The sequence below is a fragment of the Takifugu flavidus genome, chromosome 10, assembly GCF_003711565.1.
Source record: "Takifugu flavidus isolate HTHZ2018 chromosome 10, ASM371156v2, whole genome shotgun sequence".
Lineage (NCBI taxonomy): Eukaryota > Metazoa > Chordata > Actinopteri > Tetraodontiformes > Tetraodontidae > Takifugu > Takifugu flavidus.
Window position 1 is genome coordinate 4,222,766 of NC_079529.1, and position 18,552 is coordinate 4,241,317.

General features: G+C 48.3%; 3 protein-coding genes across 5 annotated transcripts; all 3 read left to right on the forward strand.

Moving 5' to 3' along the window:
* The first annotated feature begins 252 nt into the window (after positions 1 to 252).
* si:ch211-261d7.3 (uncharacterized) lies at positions 253 to 3,702 on the forward strand. 2 transcript variants are annotated; one of them, XM_057045554.1, is made up of 4 exons: positions 253 to 377; positions 657 to 1,376; positions 1,556 to 1,978; positions 2,063 to 3,702. In XM_057045554.1, the coding sequence occupies exons 2-4, from the start codon at positions 1,121 to 1,123 to the stop codon at positions 2,911 to 2,913; spliced, it is 1,530 nt and encodes a 509-aa protein (XP_056901534.1). In that variant the 5' UTR covers positions 253 to 377; positions 657 to 1,120; the 3' UTR covers positions 2,914 to 3,702. The 2 variants fall into 2 exon arrangements, with proteins under 2 accessions (XP_056901534.1, XP_056901533.1); XM_057045553.1 differs by lacking the exon at positions 253 to 377 and adding an exon at positions 385 to 590.
* Positions 3,703 to 4,994: 1,292 nt separating this feature from the next.
* zgc:66448 (uncharacterized protein LOC327401 homolog) lies at positions 4,995 to 9,032 on the forward strand. The gene is made up of 2 exons (XM_057045524.1): positions 4,995 to 5,381; positions 5,630 to 9,032. The coding sequence occupies exons 1-2, from the start codon at positions 5,024 to 5,026 to the stop codon at positions 8,923 to 8,925; spliced, it is 3,654 nt and encodes a 1,217-aa protein (XP_056901504.1). The 5' UTR covers positions 4,995 to 5,023; the 3' UTR covers positions 8,926 to 9,032.
* A 6-nt stretch (positions 9,033 to 9,038) lies between these two features.
* Positions 9,039 to 17,872, forward strand: si:ch211-261d7.6 (zinc finger protein 271). 2 transcript variants are annotated; one of them, XM_057045523.1, is made up of 3 exons: positions 9,039 to 10,439; positions 11,290 to 12,786; positions 16,466 to 17,872. In XM_057045523.1, exons 1-3 carry the CDS (start codon positions 10,334 to 10,336, stop codon positions 17,647 to 17,649), a joined length of 2,787 nt encoding a protein of 928 aa, XP_056901503.1. In that variant the 5' UTR covers positions 9,039 to 10,333; the 3' UTR covers positions 17,650 to 17,872. The 2 variants fall into 2 exon arrangements, with proteins under 2 accessions (XP_056901503.1, XP_056901502.1); XM_057045522.1 differs by lacking the exon at positions 16,466 to 17,872 and having other exon boundaries at positions 11,290 to 15,979.
* Positions 17,873 to 18,552: the final 680 nt, after the last annotated feature.

Below are 18,552 nucleotides of genomic sequence, written 5' to 3' on the forward strand. Positions count from 1 at the left end.
ACTGGGATGAGGCGTAATAACTATTTTGCTGACAGACAGATGGACGGCAGCTCTCACACAAACCCCTTGTCAGAGATAATAATAAAAGGCCAGACCTCGTTTAATGTCCCCAAATATCACGACTTGCCCCCGTATAGGCAGTATAATACAAGGTTACTTAGCGTGGTAGTTTTAAGGATCAAAAATAATAATAATAACCATAACAGCAATAATAACAACAATAACAGACTCGCTGGAACGTGCTGAATGTCCTGAACGTACCCTCTCTGACGTCATTAGTACGCGACGGGTTTCGGTTTGTGTGTCGCCTGCTGAGCTAACTGCTCCACCAATTGTGTTTGGCTTTAGTTTTGCCTCCCATGTGCAGTTATCATGAGGTAAGACATACAAAATCATCGGGTGTCTGAGCGCGTCTCTTCGCACGTCTCCCGTCGCTGTTTAATCTAAAACTGTGGCGAAGTGTTAGCATACAGCTAGCTACCAGTGCAAGATCAGCACCTAATATATGCGGAATGCGCAACCATTGCGGATGTGGTGCAGAAAAAGAAATGCAAACCAATTCGACAGAGCACACACTGCAACGCCAACAGGTTAATGTCTTAGTTTTCTTTTTATGGTGCTGTAGAGTTTCTGAACAGTGTTTTCTTGTTTTGCAGCTCTAAAGGAAGCTCTATACCTGGACGATGCATCTGGCTGCATCACAGCAGGACGTGTTGATGTTTTCCTTAATTTGCTCCTCGTTTTATTTTTGTTTTTTAACACGGTCGTTATGTTTTACTGACACATTAGGATAAATGAAACTGCTCCAATTGGACTTCAATGGCTGCAGCTGGCCATAATTCTGTGTGCTTAATCCAGCTGATTGTCTTTCACTTAACTGCAGTCATGGCTGTAATAGATTAAAGACTAGATTTAATGACCCTGTCGGTTCTGTAGTCACCCCAGGGTGGGCAGTAGCCGTGCCCAGACCAGATTCCACCATTATCTCTCACACCATATGCAGATGGCTGTGATTTTAGCAGTAAAGCTGCTTCTAATCTGAAGTCGGGTTCATGGGGCTGGTGCTGCCAGAATCAGAATTGGCCCGCCAGTCAGTTCTGCTCTGAACCAGGTCAAACCCATGACTGAGTACTACGAGGAGGGGGGGCTGCTGTATGAGCAATCACCTCCCATGCACATCAAAGTGGAGTCTCCAGAGGGACCCTTTGGAGGAGGAGCCTCGGAGAACGGCTTCCCCAGGGAAGATGAGGACTCAGAGGGCAGCTGTGACCAGAGCAGCGGGTTACCTGGCGGGCTCCCGTTCAACGTAGTAGTGGTACACCCAAACATCATGGCACCCGGCATGTCCTCGGACGACCTGTTGTCTATTGAACAAAGTAAGTCTCAATGTGGTATGGTGCCGCTTTGGGTTTGTCGTGACCTCTGTTGTAAACGGCATTAAACAAGTTGACACCTGTTACACCTGGAGAACAACTCAGGGCAATTGAATCATAGAAGAATAAGAGTTATTGGGATTGAACTCATCAGAAATAAAAAAAATTTTTTTGTCCTCCAGACAGGGCGATGTCAGCTGCACTGGCTGCAGGTGGTGCCGGTAAAAGAAAGAGTCGTTTCAGCGGGGCGGAGCTGGAGGTGCTGGTTTCTGAGGTCACCCGGTGCGAGGGCGAGCTCTTCGGTCCTGCGGGGAGGCTTCGACGCCGTGAGAGAGAGCGAATCTGGGCGGGAATCCTCGAGAGAGTCAACGCCGTGTCCAGAGTCCCGCGCACCCTGCGTGAGGTGAAGAAGCGCTGGGACGATCTGAAGAGGCGCAACGGGGGCAGGCTGGCGAACGCTCGCCACCGTAGCTGTTATCTACCTTCCAGCAGAGGGGCTTCGATGCTCGGGCGGTCATCTCAGGCAAGTCCCAGGCTTCAGCAGGGCAGACAGAAAAGCATCAGACCAAAGCCCAGCTTCTCATGCTTCCCTGACTCTGATGCAGGTAAACGTCGATTTTCCTCTGCTGCGTTTTCATGTCGACAAATCAGGCATTAATAATACAAATCCCCTGATACGTGTTTTATAGGTGTGGGGGTCGAAGGCCCAGAGAGAGACAGTTTGGAGAAAGATGAGGACGTTTCTGAGCGTGACCGAGACCTGGGACAGCCCGACTGTGAAGGGGAGAATAGCATGGAGGAGAAACTGGGGCTGGGGCTGAGCCTGGGCATCGGACCGCCTCCTCCATCAGAGCGTTGGCTGCCTCCTTCGCCGCTGTACAGCGCTCCTTTCCTCAACGGCAGCCCCCAACCCAGCAGTCCACAGCCGTCTCTTGGAGCGCAGCAAGGTCCCCTGGAGGCCCCTCTGCGCAGCACCTGGCTGGAAGACGAACTTCGGGGTTTAGGGGAGGCGGCAGTGCAGCTGGGCAATCGGATGGAGAAGAGCCTGCGGGAGTTTAGCGAAGGTTTCCGACAGGACATGAGAACACTTGTGGCCTCGCAGGAGACGTTAGCGCTGAGTCTCCAGCAAAACAACGTCCTCTTGCAGAGGCTGCTGGGCGTGCTTGAGGCTCAGCAGCAGCCGCAGCCACATCAGCACCGCGTCCAACAAGCACACCAGCCACAGACCACCCAACAGCACTTACAGCCGCAGCAGCAGCTGCAGCACCTGGAACACCTGGAATTGCAGCAGCAGCGGATCGAGGCGCCGCTGCAAGCACAGCCTTCGCATCAGCAGCAGCCACAACAGCACCCGACACAAGTACAGCAGCCAGAGAACACGCAGCACGCTAACAACCTGTCGGGCGTAGCGACGGTACCCGAACCATCGTCCCCGGACTTACGCGGCACTTTTCCCTCGGATCTTCCGGAGGCAAACGGAGGCATGCCGAGGTCACGGCGAGGACGGGTCGTGGATCACAGGCGCAGAAGAAGGCGCTGAGAAGAAGTATTTTAAAACAAAGCGTATGTTGGGAAAAAGTAGAAAGAAAACGAGCTTTTTGTTTTTGCTACTTAGTATTTCTTACAGAAAAGGCTTGGAGTGGCACCCCAGCTACCTAATACGTCGAGCACTTCATTTTGTCTTCAGAAAGGACATGAGTGGAAAAGTATGTCACAATATGGTGGCCTTATCCTCATAGGGAAACATACATATACACATAGACTCCTAAAAAGCTGTTTGGTTGGAAGTGACGACTTCATTTGTCAGACTCTCATCACAAGATGAGCCCCGTCGGTGCTGTCGTGGCGCGTCTGCGTGCACGTTTGCAGTCGAGCGCCTCGCCGATCCCTTCCCGGCATCTTCTGACACACTAACTATATTGTCCTGAAGTACTTGTACTCTACGGTTACCATATATTGTAGTCCTAGTAATGACCTGCTAACGTCTGCTTGTGCGTTTTTTTAAGTACCATGGTACAAACTTTACCAGCTGTGGTTGGACATTAGACTGTGTTCTGTTCTGTGCTTTGGGACAACAAGGCTACATTTAAAGGATTAACATTTTGTCACAGTAGGCTTCAAGTTTTAACTCGTCTCTCTGGTGGAACTTTAATGCATACTTACCTGTGTAGGGGTATTATAATCCTGCATGAAGTATGATCAATATGTTTGTAGATAATTGCAAAGAAACAGCAAATGGCCATCATCTATGTAGTTGCACAACTTATATTTCGTAGACAGCCACTGTTGAAAGAAATGTAACTAATCTTTAATAAATGTCCGACGATGACTGCTGCTGCTGCTGCTGCTGCTGCCGAGGTGTGAATTGGGTCCATGGTTTCTGGACGGCCAATTTTAGGAGACGATAATACACTGATGACAGATTCCCGGTGATTCTCACTCAGAATGCCAGCCTGACGTGCACGTTTTTACATAAGAGATCGTAGAGGTCGTCTTTTTTTTTGTTTGTTTTTGTCTTAATCTGGTTCTTTTTAAATACGCTAAGTGTTACTTTTGAATCAGGTCTGGTATTTTAAACCACTTTAATGTCGGTCTTTATTTATCACATTCATTTCTTTGGGGGTCCCAACTGGAGACGCATTCACTGAACGCCGATCATAGAACATTTAAGGAGCACGGCCACACTAACCATTGTTCCTCCGATAAAGAAATCACGTCTTCAAATGGTTCCTATGTTATTGTCAGTGGTGCATCACACGACAAGAAGGTAATTCTAGTACCTGTCTCTGAACTGGACGATTCTGGTCTGGCCCGCGATCAACGCCGTCGAGCAAAATGTTCCAGCTTCTTTCCACATTTAGTCAACATGGGCTTTTCCATAAGACAAGGCTTTTTTTTCCATACACACCTGACGTTCTCACACATAGACTATTTCCTAATAGGTAATAAACCTATCCCAGTGATGGTTTCTACCAGCATTTATCCAGAACCGTATCGGGTCGTGCCACAGTAATGCTAGACCTTCACTCTGACGTGAAGGGACTGGAGGCTAAATCTGCTCATGCTGGAAGATGCCAACTTTTGTAAGTATATCTCTGAATTGATCACTTTTTTCTGTGCAACTAATAATAATAATCATCAATCCGCCCTGCTAATGCAAAAAGTTTTCCACAGGCGACACTATATTAAAGAAAATCTCTCTCTCTTTATCAGGTCATTTGCCACTTTGTGCCGGCCCACCAGTGACAGTCATTATTTATTTTATACATTTAACAATCAGCACTAGCATTTTTATTTTATTTTATTGTTTCTGTATATGTTTATAAATGTAAGTATGCACATATATTCTTTTTTATCATTAGTTATTTCTCTCAAATATTAACTATTGTTTCACGTGTTTAATGTTAACTATGATATACTGTATAAGGTATAGTAAAGTATAAAGGGTCTGAGGAAGGCTTTCTCTATTTGAGTTTATAAAATGTCACTAAAGAAAAATTGTATTTATGTACGCATCATATGTCTGTGACTTTCATTGGACAAATAAAAGCTAAAACTAAATAAATTGTTTTATTTTGAAAGCCTGGACCGGAAACTGGTATTGGTTCAACATGGAGCGCTTGATTCGTGTTTTCTGGACAAGGGGGTGCATGGGGGGAAACATGGCCGCCACAGACCCAGCGGAGTCTCCGCCGAAAGGAGAAAAATCCCCTGTAGAGGAGGGGGAAACCTCTCGGCTGCAGAAGGAGGCGGTGGAGCCGGGGTGCCCCCCCAAGAATGGTGAGGAAAGGACACTTAGTAGAACCTCGAGGAGTCCTGCAGAGGAGCAGACAGCCAGTGCTGGGCTCCTCGGTGCCGCTGCCAGCCATTCCGAGGCAAGGTCCGGCGATGGCAGTGACAACACAACCTCCGCCAATAAAACCACCGACACTCTGGACAACGACGGGTGGGGTTTTCACTGGTCCGAAACGGAGGAAGAAGACACGGAACCTAAAATACAGAGACAAGGTAAGTGTGCAGCGCCAACGTTTGTTATGGTTTACTGCTAGCTTTAGCCTCCGGGCTAACCTGTTCTGTTGACTCTCTGAGGTTGACAGGTCCAGCACACTGTCACTTCTCCTAAAGATTATGACCACAAAGTCAGACTGCAGTGATTCTGCTGCTTCTAATTAGGTCGGATCTGTTGTTTGTTTTTCAGCTACCGTGTTTACTTAACTTTTAAAGTTCATATTATGGTGCACTCCTTCCTCTTCCAGGACCCAACGTTGCAGAAGGTGCTGCAGAGGTGGAGCGGGATGCAGAGAAGATTCGAGAAGATGACAGCTCACGCCCCGAAGAGAAGAGCCCGGGCAAGGAAACGGCGCAGCGGCGGACGGGTGATGTCCATGGGATCGAGAAGGAGGAGGTGGGAATCGCTCAAGACAGAGCGCAGGACAGTGACGCGGTGGCGAAACCGAAAAAAAGCTGCTTGCTCTGCAAGGATTGCGGGATGGCGTTCAACCGCCGCGAGACGTTTAACCTCCACCGCCACTTTCACGCACACAAGGACGAGCTCACCCCGCTTACATGCAAAGAATGTGGCCTTACCTTTCAGCACCGGAGCGGCCTGATCAAACACAGAAATGAGCATAAGGAGAAGGAGGAGCTGCTCCTCACCCCAAAGAAGGAGCCTCCATCGGAGGAGGGCTCCTTTAAATGTGCGGAATGTGAGAGTCTCTTCTACACCGCGGATTCTCTGAGGGACCACAGCTGCTGCAGCACAACAGAAAAGCCTTACCACTGCCCCCTGTGCCGCCAAGACTTCCAGTTCAAGGTGTCCGTTGCCAAGCACATGATCAGCCATTCCCAAGAGTGCGTTTTCAAATGCCAGGAGTGCAGTCAAACCTTCCCGGACAGCGTGGCGCTGCGCTACCACCAGCGCTGCCACACCGCCCTCAAACCTTACAAATGTCCCGAGTGCGGGATGGTCTTCAAGCACTACTCGGTCATGGAGGATCACCGGCGCAAGCACACGGCCAGCGCGCGCCCTCACCTCTGCAATATCTGTGGAAAGGCTTTCAAGTACGGCAGTCTCCTCCATCAGCACCAGTACCTGCACACGGGTCAGAAGCCTTTCCGCTGCCTCGAGTGCGGGAAGAAATTTGCTTTTGCACAGAACATGAAGGCGCACTGTCGCCAGCACAGGCTGAACCAAAGTGACTCTTCCAGCCAGCCGCCCAGCGGGCCTCCCCCTGCGCCTGCCCAGGAGCCCTTCAGGGGGAAAGAGCCCGCACAAGAGGTGAGAAGCACCTTTAAATGTCCCCGTTGTCCACAAACCTTTACGGCCGCGGCTAATCTGAGGGCCCACATGCTCGTCCACGAGGCCGAATCCAAGAAGTCAGAGAAAAAGAGCAAACCCCCCATTGACGCTAACAAATACTGGGACAAAGGACACCCCTGCACACACTGTCCCTGTGTCTTCCGCGATGAAAAAAGCTTAAATTCCCATCTGCTGAGTTCCCACAAATGTATAGCACAATATTTAGAAAACATGGGAGCCCCTGCGAAACACATTCCTCAGATGAATCCCGGCAACGCGGAGGGGAAGTGGCGGAACGACGGCGCGGGCGCCAAGTCGTACAAATGCTCCGAGTGCGGGAAGTTTTTCCGCTTCCGTTCCGTGTTGGAGCTGCACATGCGGATGCACTCCAAGGACAAACCTTACCAGTGTAAGGTCTGTGGCAAGGCCTTCCGGTTCAGCAGCTACCTGCAGCAGCACCTCATCATCCACACGGGCAAGAAGCCGTTCCGGTGTCCCGACTGTGGGAAAGACTTCGCCTTTTTGCAGAACATGCGAACGCACCAGAAGCTGCATCAGGCCAAACCCTTCCGCTGCACCAGCTGCAGCAAAGGCTACAGCGACGAGGCCCAGCTGCGGCAGCACATGCTGTCGCACAACGGCGACAAGCCGCACAAGTGCGAGCTGTGCAGCAAGAGCTTCGGGCTGGCCTACCTGCTGCGCGACCACATGAACACGCACACGGGGGAGCGGCCGCACCGCTGCGACGAGTGCCACAAGAGCTTCTCTTGGTTTAGCAGCCTGCTCGTGCACCGGAAGATTCACGCCCGCAAGCGCCAGGGTTTTAGCCAGAGCAGCTCCTCGCCGGCGGGGGCGAGGGCGAGAGGGCGGGGCAGCAGGGGGAAAACGGGGAGCGGGCAGGGATGGGTGTTGCCTCGGCAACCGGGAAACGTCTCTCAGCCGTCTCTGTATCCCACGCCCGGCCAGCGAGATGCAGAGGTGCAGAGAGAGTCTTCCGTGATCTCCCCTCCTGTGGAAACCCAGCGACCGAAGGAGCCGATACGGTGGAAGGTGGACGGCGGCGAGGTGATGCCCGTCTCATCGGCGCAGCAGCCCAGTCAGCCAGGCTCTGGCCCCGCTTCGGAGCCATCGAAGTTCAAAGAGAACGCACCTTCAGGCGACCTCTCCCTCGTGGCGGGCGCGCCCAATAAATGCAGCCCGCCATTATTGGAGCAGTCCAGGCTGCTCAAGACTGTTACCCTGAGCGCCACATCCACGAGCACACTACTGGTACCCACCAGCTCTTCGCAGCAACACTCCTCCCTGCCGATCTTCACGGATGGAGCCGCTCTGTGGAGCGCCAAACCTGCAAATTCACAGGCTCAAGACCCACAGCCGGGAGCCCCGGTGGCGGCACAAACAAAGCCGGATACACCTCCTAAAAAAGATGACGGTAAAGTGCGGGACACCGGTGATCAGCCTGCACTCTCGACTGTTAACCAGTCACAGAAGCCTCGAAACGGCGCCGAGCTGCCGACCCAGTGGGCTTTAGGACTAGCAGTGGCATCCACCTCGGGTCCAGCAGACCAAAGCAGCGCTACACCAGCTCCAGCTGCTGTTTCTCATGGGGGGGGCACCATGCTATGGGCCATACAGACACCGCCAGGGGTTCCAAAGTCCGTCAACGTTCCTGAGAAATCAGCAAACCAAGATTTCCTGAAACACATTTCAGCCGGCTGGGTCAGTGTGCAGAGTCCGGCAGGAACTCAGAACGTCCCCATCTCCATTCAGTACGACCCCCATCGCTTAGGGCAGCAGGTCTGGGGCTTCCAAAGTCACCCCCTGGCTCAAGCGCTGCTCACTACACAACTCAAGCCAGGAAACGGGCAGGAGCTGCAGCAGCAACCCATAGTTACAGGCACTCAGATCATCATAAAGCAGCCCTCCCCTTTTTTCTCGCCTCCGCTCACCCCGCTTCCATCTCTTGCTTTGCCTGGCCCGCACCCTCTTCACTCTGTCCCAGTTAGCGCGCTCTCCAGGCCCCCACACCCCAACATCTTTTTCACACCGCAGGCGGTGATGGTCGAGAGGCCACATCTGCCACAGACTCTGCCCCTACCTCAGCTCACACCACGGACAGAACCTCCCAAACTAGGACCCAGTTTGCCTTTCGCTCCCGATCGTCTTCTCCAGTGCATGATATGCGGGTGCTCACTCGCCCGGGAGCTGGATCTACAAATGCATTACCTGCAGCACGCTCAAGGAGAGATCTGACATCCCCGCACTTGCAACAGCCACATGTGGATCTGTGTTTTTACATCTAACTTTCATTTTGCTTTGACCCTCGGATCAGTTTAACTGTTGGAGAGGATAGGCATTAAGACAGAAAATCAATGCTCTGCCATTAATGTACTTTCAGTTTTTATTATTATGTATTTAAGGTGTCCAAACACTTTACATTGGTTGCACACACTGCCCCTAGAGTTAGCTAAAATGAGTACATCTGTAGCCCTGCTCATGTCCTAAATCATGTTCAGCTTTCTGTGCCTTTTACAATTCATGCATGTCTGCTATCTTAGTGTTGTAGGTCTCACTCCCAAACTCTATAACATGGTCAGAATATAAAGGGTGGATGACCACATGCAGTACGTGCAGTTCCGTTACGATGTGCTTTTCTTGAGGAGGCCTTTTGTTTGGGTCCACACTTCTCAAAATAAATGTTCATGAAGAGCTTCCAGTCAAAGTGAAGGCAGCATTATTATGTTGCATCAGAGCGTTGGAGAAAATACACAAACAAAAAAGCTAAGACGGGTCAAGTATTGGTGAGGTGTCATAACTGATAAATGTCAGACATTTCTTACAGACGATATCTTGGTGATATTTCATCTTGTAAATTATGACGCACTTGTCAGAAAACTATTTCAGAATCAGCTGTACCCTTATTTAGTGAGCGATAACTGCACTTGAGTTCCAATTAATGTATTTTGTTTTGACTGTTGCGTTTTATTCCACCACTGTAAAGTGAACTGGGTGAAACTGTTGAACTAATGGGCATTGAGTAGCTTTAGTGACCCAATATCTTTATGTGACTGAAAAAAGTCATTAGTACTGTACAATAAACAAGGTTAATTTGTTATATATATAAAAAAGAGCAAATTCTGTGTCTCCTGCCTTGACAGAGGAAAATAATTCCTCATTTTGTATTAATTAAACAGTTTTGTATTTTTACTGCGCAGTATTCTAGGTTAACTGGTTTCTGTTGTAAGGACAAAACAGGATCCATATAAATTGTTAAATACAAAACAAAATAAACTAGTCTTAAATTCCATATTCTCGCTATTATGGTAATTTATGGCCAGGACAAAAGCGTGCGAGTTGGAGGGAAAACACCATAGAAGAAGAACTCACTTCCGGTGATGGTTGTCCAGTTCCGTATGCTGCACACATCGTATTAAACTAAAGACAACCAGATAGTTGTGCTTTTATTTATTAACACAACGTTGAAACGCCCGCAAGATGTTGCCTTATAGCATAAAATTGATATGTATTAGCGTGTTTTGAATTAGCGCCACCTATGCGCTAATTTAAAAACTCCAAGTTGCATTTATTTTTTTTAAATTATCGCTGTTGAGCTAACGCTGTTAGCCCGACTAAGCTAGCGTCACTAAACAGACACGCCAAGATGGACGAAGGTGCTGCTGCGATCACAGAGGATGGAGGTGAAGGGAGACCTCACGGTGAAGATGATACGCATCAGAATTATAGACAAGCCAAGGGGACGGATGGCAGTGAGTATCTAGACATGTTTGCAACGATGCAATTGTAAACAAGCCTCCCCGTGTGTTCAGATACGCCAATGTTTACTTCAGCATTAACCTCGGTGTTGCCGCTATTTCTCTTATTTTCCCCCCCTGAAAATAGTATTTTGGTAGTTAAATTTTCGAGAATAACTGCTTACAAATACATTCTAGAAGAAAAAAGGGGGGTGTGTTGCTTTAAGAGGCTTCTCGTGTTCTATCTGAAGATGCATTGCACCATAAAAATGTTGCAGCTTACTTTAAACCACATTGGGTGGTAGAATTTATTCAAACAACAAACATTTATGACATTTGTCTCTGCTTTAATGTGGGATTATTAGGGCACAATGGAGTTGTATGCAGAAAATGTTAATGGACTAGTGCACATGGGTAGTCCACATATGTGGAACAAAAATAATAATTATTGTTGTTGCTATTATTATTATTAACTTTGTCTTCTTGACAGTTTTAACCTGCTTTGGGTCACGGGGAGGGTGTACTTATGGGTGAAGGCAGGGTCCACCCCTGGAGGAGTCCACAGTTCATCGCAGGGCCCTATATGAGCATTTGTGGGTTTGGTGCCTTGCTCAAGGTGCTCAGTGCTCTGAAGCTGTTCTGACACCTTCCCCTACTACCAGAACACCTTCCATGTTTTGTCTGCACTGGGGCTCTAACCAAGAACCCTCTGCTTTTCAGCCCAGTTCCCAACAGACTGAGCTCCGACCAGCCACAACTCACAATAAGTTGTGCATCTTTTTTTGTGTGTGTGTTCAAGTTTGACTGTCTTTCCTTGCTCTGGAAAAGCAGAGGCATTGATGGTTTATCTGCTTTCTAATTTTAGGGGTTGGGGTTCACTGCAGCCAGGATTATGGAGAAGCCTTCAGAGAAGAGGCCCCTGACTTGGAGCATCAGCAACACCAGAAAAAACACACTCTCGTCGATGACCACTCAGACACCACAACTGATGCAGAGGCAGGGGTAACCGATCAGCTACCCCAGTGCCAAACGGAGAGAAAAGATGGTGAAAACGCTAACGCTGAGACAGGCGGTGAACTCACAAAGCGGCATGCATTTGAATGTTCACATTGTGGGAAAAGTTATGGAATGATTGGACACTTTCTTAACCATCAGCGCAAACACACAAAAGCCCCCAAATCACTTTCCCAGGACCTTGAAGACTTAAAAAAGAAGTCATTTCAGTGTGAATTTTGTGGTAGGAATTATTCTCGCGCTTCAGCTCTCGAAGCGCATCTTCGCTGTCACGAAGAGAAGTTAGTCAAGCCACGAAATAGAGACTTGGAAGAATCCCCTGTCACAGAGGAGACAGTCATTGACTCAAAGCCCAATAAAAATCAGACACTTGATATTCCTGATAAACCTTTTACGTGTGCGTGTGGCAAAGCTTTCACTGCTCAGATGGGCCTTAAGACGCATCAGCGATTCAGCCGCAACAGTCGGTGCTCGCCAGAAGATCTCGCAGAAAAAACAAAGAAACCTGTCAGTGAGTTCAACTGCAGTGAGTGTAAAAAGACGTTTAGCAGCAACATTGCCTTCTTGAACCACCAGCGATGGCACGCTAATCGCTCGATGAATTCGTCCAAGAGGATTCCGTGTGAGGAATGCGGGAAAGTTTTCATGACTCTGACGTTCTACCACAGGCATCAGCGGCTGGTGCACAGCAGCGAGACCCCAGCAAAGTCATTCCTTCACCAGGTTTGTCAGCTTCAGAAGAAGGCCTTTGAATGTAAGGAATGTGGACTCAAGTTTTCCAGGGCCTCCGCTCTCCACTCCCATGAGCTGCACCACACAGACATTTTCAAGGAAACGAAGAAGGTAGCTCCGCCTCGCAGTGTTTCGCTAAACCAGCAGAAAAGTTGGGAAAGCTCAGCAAAAGACGGCGAGCAGGAAGAAGCGCCACCTGTGCATCCTGTCAGCACAGCTGAAGATGTGGACGCCGACGACACAGATGGAGAGGAATGCTACGGACCCGGCGACTTTAACGTGCAGGTGATCAGCGCCAGCGAATCCGAGGACGAGGCCACCCAACACGCCAACCCTGATCTTGAGTTGCTGTGCGAGTCTGATCGGGAGGCGCAAGATGACGATGTTGTTTCCCCCAGCGCCGGGGTTTCAAAACCAAAGATGGATCTGAAAATTGTACAGATTGACTTGAACACAGCCGACGCGGAGGATGTGGCGGTTGCGAAGGAAACCGAGGTTAAAAAGGCAGAGGAAAGATTTGATTGCCCGGACTGCTCCCTTTGGTTCTCTAGCGCCGCATCACTGCGCATTCACAGAATGTGGCACGATGTCCGTAAGAGAAGACAACAGACTCAAGGTCAGTCAGTGACAGTTTACACACATGACACCTGGGGCCATGACGCCAGTAGCTGCGCAGCACACTGCAGTGACATAGAACAGCATGAGAATGCGAGCACAGACCATCAGGCTTTGAACCGGGCTGAGGAATTAGGAAAAAAATTGACTTGCAATGAATGTGGTAAATGCTTCTCACGTTTATCTGCTTTAGTCTCCCATCAGTTGCATCACCCCAAAAGAAAAGAGTTCCAATGTCCAGATTGCATGACCTCTTATTCACATGCAGCTACGCTGTTCAACCACATGAAACATTGCTCCTCACAAAAGAAAGAGAATCATTTGTTAAATAAGAGACAGTACAATCCGACAAAAACCCTTCTGGGGCCAAAGATGTTCCACTGTGAACAGTGCGGGAAGGCTTTCTGGTCTTTAGGAGCGTACTCTCACCATAAGCAAAACCAGACTCAGTGTGCGGATTTCAGGCTAAGAAAAGGTCTTCCTCCCGTGAACGGTTACCCACGCTGCAGCGCTAAAGTTGCGTGTCCAGTGTGTGGGAGGACGTTTAGACATAAGGGCATCATGGCGCTGCACATGCGGAAGCATGAAAATGGGGATCACAGATGCGATATCTGCGGCAGGTCGTTCCGTCTCTTTTCCAGCCTGCTCAGGCACCAGGTCGTGCACAGCAGCCAGCTGCTCCCGCCGCCAGTTAAGTCTTTCCAGTATCAGGTCGAGCAGTTAAAAAAGAACACGTACAGCTGTCCTGACTGCGGAAAACTGTTTTCCCGGGCCAAAGCGCTCCAGTTTCACATGAAAAGCCACGGTTACGAGAGCGGGTATTCACCGTCGTCACTGGGCTCCCCCGTCACTCCGGAGGATCCCCAGTGTGCAACCTGCCTCGCACATTTCAATAGCAAAGCCTCTCTGAGGGCTCATCAAAAGCTTTGCATCAAAAAGGACGTTCGAATTGGCCACGCCGTCCGCGAGGAGATCGTGGACGTAGGCGCGAAGGAAACGGTGGCTCATGCAGAATTGAATGAAAAGGACGGGGAGGGGATAAAAATAGAGACTCAGACGGAGGCGGGCGGCTTAGAAAACCTCTGTGCAGCACGGTTCAAATACAAATGTCAAAGCTGTGACGAAGGCTTCTCAGCAGTCGAAGCTTTGAATTTTCATAAGAGGATTCACTCTGAGGGGTGCAACTCTGCAGAAAAGGCAGACGTGTCTGGACTTGACAGGTCTAATCCTCACTGTCCAGACACATCCGATCCGGACCCAGAGGCCGTTTCAGATCCCGTAATTAACAGATACGCACTATCCGAATCACAAAATTCACATAATTTTGTGGTTTCTGTGGTAGATTCAGCAGACAACCCAGTAGACGGACAACCCGTGGTCGATCGGGGCCCAGGACAGGGTGTAGGCTTCGGTGGGTCGACCCCAGCACCGCTCAAAACGAAACTTTACCAATGTCCTCTTTGCTCAATGGCCTTCGCCAAACCTAGAGGTCTACGTGCCCATAAATGGCAGGCCCATTCCAGAAAGACAAAAGGCAGTAGTAAGGCTCCGCTCCTGGCGAAAAAAGAGTCTGTTGTCTCAGTGGCTGACGCGACAAACACGGCCGATTCAGAAGCAGAAAGCGACATCACGGCGCTGAAAAATAGCTCCGATGACGGAGGAAAGAAGACTGGATCTGCTCCCTTGCCAGTGCAAAAAGAGGCCGCGGCACAGCCGTGCGCTCCGGCGGGGGCCGTCGCTGACCAGAAGACGGCGTTTTCAGATTTAAAGCAAGACTGTAAAATGGAGATTAGAACCCCAGAAACCACAGCTGAGGTTTCTGCCCCTCAAGGTTTCCTGTTGGGGCCTTCACCCAGGTACTTCTTCAGGTGTAACATGTGTGGAAAAGCTTTTCCCACAGAAGAACAGTTAAGGAACCATAAGTCCAAGGCAAAGACGCGGCCTTATTCCTGCGCCCTGTGCTGCCAGGGCTTTTGGACCGAGAGCCAGCTGAATCAGCACTTCATCTGGCACGACGAGGTCCGCCGGCGTCTCCCACACGAGGTCCGCTACAGGTTCAGCGCTGCCGCGACCCCAAAGACAATAAGACCCAGCACCCCCTCTGCTGACAGAGGAGGGAAGCCTCTTTCATTCTCCTCGGAGCTGAACCAGGAGAGCCAGTCAGAAAGTAGCCACAAGTGCCAGCACTGCGGCAAGTCTTTCCTGTCACCGGCGGCTTTAGAAATCCACCAAAGTCAGTACTGTAACAAGGACCTGTACCACTGCTCTATTTGCCCTCGGACCTTCAGAGAAATCCAGGAACTCATCAGCCATCACCAGGAATGTCTGGCTAACTTTGAAATCGTAGAGTGATCCTCCTCCGCCTCCTCTTCCTGCTGCTGCCGTTACTGATACAGGGGCCGTGAATGTGGACCTAGTTCCTTCTGTCAGGAAACCCAGGCACCAGCACTATATTACACCCTTCAGGGGAGGAACTTTGAACAAGGAGGATTTAAATTAAGACACTGGAAATTGAGACGATGTAGCTTGAGTTCTTTTTCCTTCTCTCTGTGTTGCAAAATAAAAAGCTAAAGAAGCAGCTTGTGGGAACTGTTTAGACTGTGGAAACAAACCTTGATTGATGTTAGTTTTCTCAGGGCTTCTCCCTTCTCTACACTGGATGAGAACATATAAAATCACTACTACTGTGCACGTTAGAGCTCTTCTTTGGTTTGTTGTAGTTTGTAATAGGTGTGAATAATCACTGGCTAATGCACTTGTTAGCGTTGTTCTCCCTCAAACAAGATTGCATTTGTATTATTAATGCATGTTAATATTTCCCATTTAAATGACTCCCAGAAACTCATTAGATAACTTGAGGTTTAGATGAACAAGCTCTTGTTTGTTTTTCACCAAAAAGATGAAATTGTATCAAGTTGCACTGTAAAAAAGTCCAGGTGTTGAACTTAACACATAATTTTTTAGTTATTTGTTCTATAAATGCATTACTGCATAAACTTCTACATTAGCTCCAGTGTTCTGTTCTTTTCTGTCATTACAGTGCTTCTTCTCTTTATGTAAACTGAGTGTTTATATATAGTATTGCTCTTTTTTTAATCTTTGAATGGCCAGTTTACTATCAGACAGCTCGTTTTAGCCTGCTGTTCCTGAGAGATATCTAAAATGTGAAATAAACGGATGCTCTTTTGTGTGAACCATCGGCTTCTGTGAGTAATTCCGCCACTCTAAAGTCGACCTACGGCAGCAGTGGACGTAAAGATTTCCAACAGCAACACTTCAATGAGATTTTTAACCTTGTTGATGAGCTGTATCACTATTAATGGGGACACAATATGCTGTTATCAGAGTTGCCTGGAATACACAACACAGTCTGAGAAATGTCAGCGATGTGTCAGAACATCTGGATTTATAAAAACACTAGAAATAAGAAGCAAGAATCACAGCTTCTTCTTCCGGAGGAATTATCCCAGAAGCATCCATGACTTGATGCAAATTTCAGTGTAATTGAGTCACACGTAGGATGTGTTCCATCTTCAATATGGTTCTCCCACTGCAGGAAGATGACCGGTCAGAATGTTAGTTTGTGCAGGTCACTGTCATTGTGTCTACATTATGTTAGGGATTAGGAGTGTCATTTATGTAAATCACCTGAACTAAATTTGTCTTTCTTCTATGTGTAGCCCAACAGGCGAAACACACATGTCAGGAGTGTGGACTTGAGTTCACATGCCCAGAGCTCTTCAATACTCACCTTCATCTGCATGCTCTGAAAGAAGAAGGGGAAGACAGTTGCCCAAGACTGGACGATGATGATGATTGTGATGGTGATGATGAAACTGGAGGTACAGACACGGGTGGTGGTGCTGGAGACAGCTGGGAAATGAGCGCCAAGAAAAGCGTAGCCTTGTTGAGCACCGCCTCAATAAATGGAAAAGTAAGGAATGTTTACAGCTGCCTGGTCTGTGGTAAAGTGTACACGTACCAGGTGCCCTTCCTCAAACACCAGCTGCAGCATAAACTCAACTCGATGGCTGGAAGATCGAGGAAGAGCGGCAGATACGAATGCTCCATCTGCGGGGTGACATTCATCAGAAAAGAGCGGCTAAGAATTCACACAAGGCTTCACACAAAAGTTGAGACGCGGCGCGAGTTGCTCGGACCCGAGCTCCACCAGTGCGACCAGTGCGGCAGGACGTTCAGCTCAACAAGGACGTGGGCGGCGCACATGGAGCTCCACAAACAACATCTGTTCTGGTGTTTGAGCTGCTCCAGAGGCTTTCCAGATGAAATCGCTCTAGATAAACATCTGCAGGGCCACAACAGGAAGCAGCACACCTGCAAAATCTGCCGCAAGGGCTTCGCCAAGGTCACCGAGCTGGAGGTTCACTATAAAAGCCACACAGCAGCAAAGGTTTACCAGTGTACTATGTGCTCCAAGAGTTTCTCTTTTCTTGGAAATTTGATTTTGCACCGATCAAAGCACCTCCGAGTTTTCCCCGGGGGCGACGCAAGGATGAACAAGCGCTCATCAAAGGCTATTTTCAGAAAAGGGCGGTTCCCTCTGAATAGGAACGAAAAGCAAGGACGAAATGAGCCAGAGGCAGCAGAAGAGGGAAACGTGGACTCGGAAGGGTCAGACTGCGGAGAACCGACACATCAGTCGAACCGATTAAGCACTGCGGCCCCCACAGCAGGACAGGAGCTGGGGACAGAGGCAGGAGGAGCGCACGTCCAGAGAGAGCACAAGTACTGGGAGTGGGACTGTTGTGTGTGTGATATGGGCTTTGATGAAGTGGGAAAATTGCATTTGCACTATGTAAAGCACGCCACAGGGGAGCTGCCCATACCACAGGAGTATATTTAATCTTCTTTCTTTTTGTTTCTGACTTCTGCATTGTATCAAGTACTTATCTCAGCAGTGTCTGCAAATATACACGATGGACTGTGATTTTTAATACAATTGATCAATTCATTGGTCATGCTATTGTTAATTTATCATCATACGACCTAACTATGAGTAAATTGAAAGAGTTGATGAAGAAAAATCCCTTCCTTCCTCATGAAATTAAATAAAAGGCATCCCAAAATATTTGGTCATTGTGTTTCCGTTATAATGCTGTAAACAGTGTTACAGTTTAAGGATTGTATTTTATATGGCATGTCCTACGTTTAAATACAACCATGCTGTGACGCTAAACCCAAGATAAAGGGACGCCTAAATTTTAAAAACTTCGTTTTATTTCATTAGAAGATTCCTGGAGCTTCTACTTGGTAACTGAAAAACAAAGTGCAAACATAAAATTGATCTTTGTCAGAATTGAAGCTAGATGTGTCGATAATTTTTGGAAGGTCATTTTTTAAAATCTTTTTTTAATCATGGCATTCTGGAGGTTTCAAGAGCCCGTTTCAATTTGCGCCTTCGTGATTAAGGTCTCTTCGTTATATGGTGCAACGCCGCCACCTACTGGCTATTTTAAACTAATGTTCTCAGCTATGAATCAAAATTAATACATTCCCAGGAGATAAATCCCCCAAGGATAATATCCGTTGCTTCAGAATAAGACAATAGTAAATATAGGTTGCTTTTTTTAAAATAAAAAACATTGAAGAATTTCTTTAGTATTTAATACTAATTTTATGTGGAAGTATTTTATTTTAAATATAAATTGTTATTTACTGTGCACAAGCTTTTATTGTTTCAATGGCGTAGACGGAACTGTGCGCGGGACTGTCATAACAAACTACAACTCCCATGAGCACACGAGCC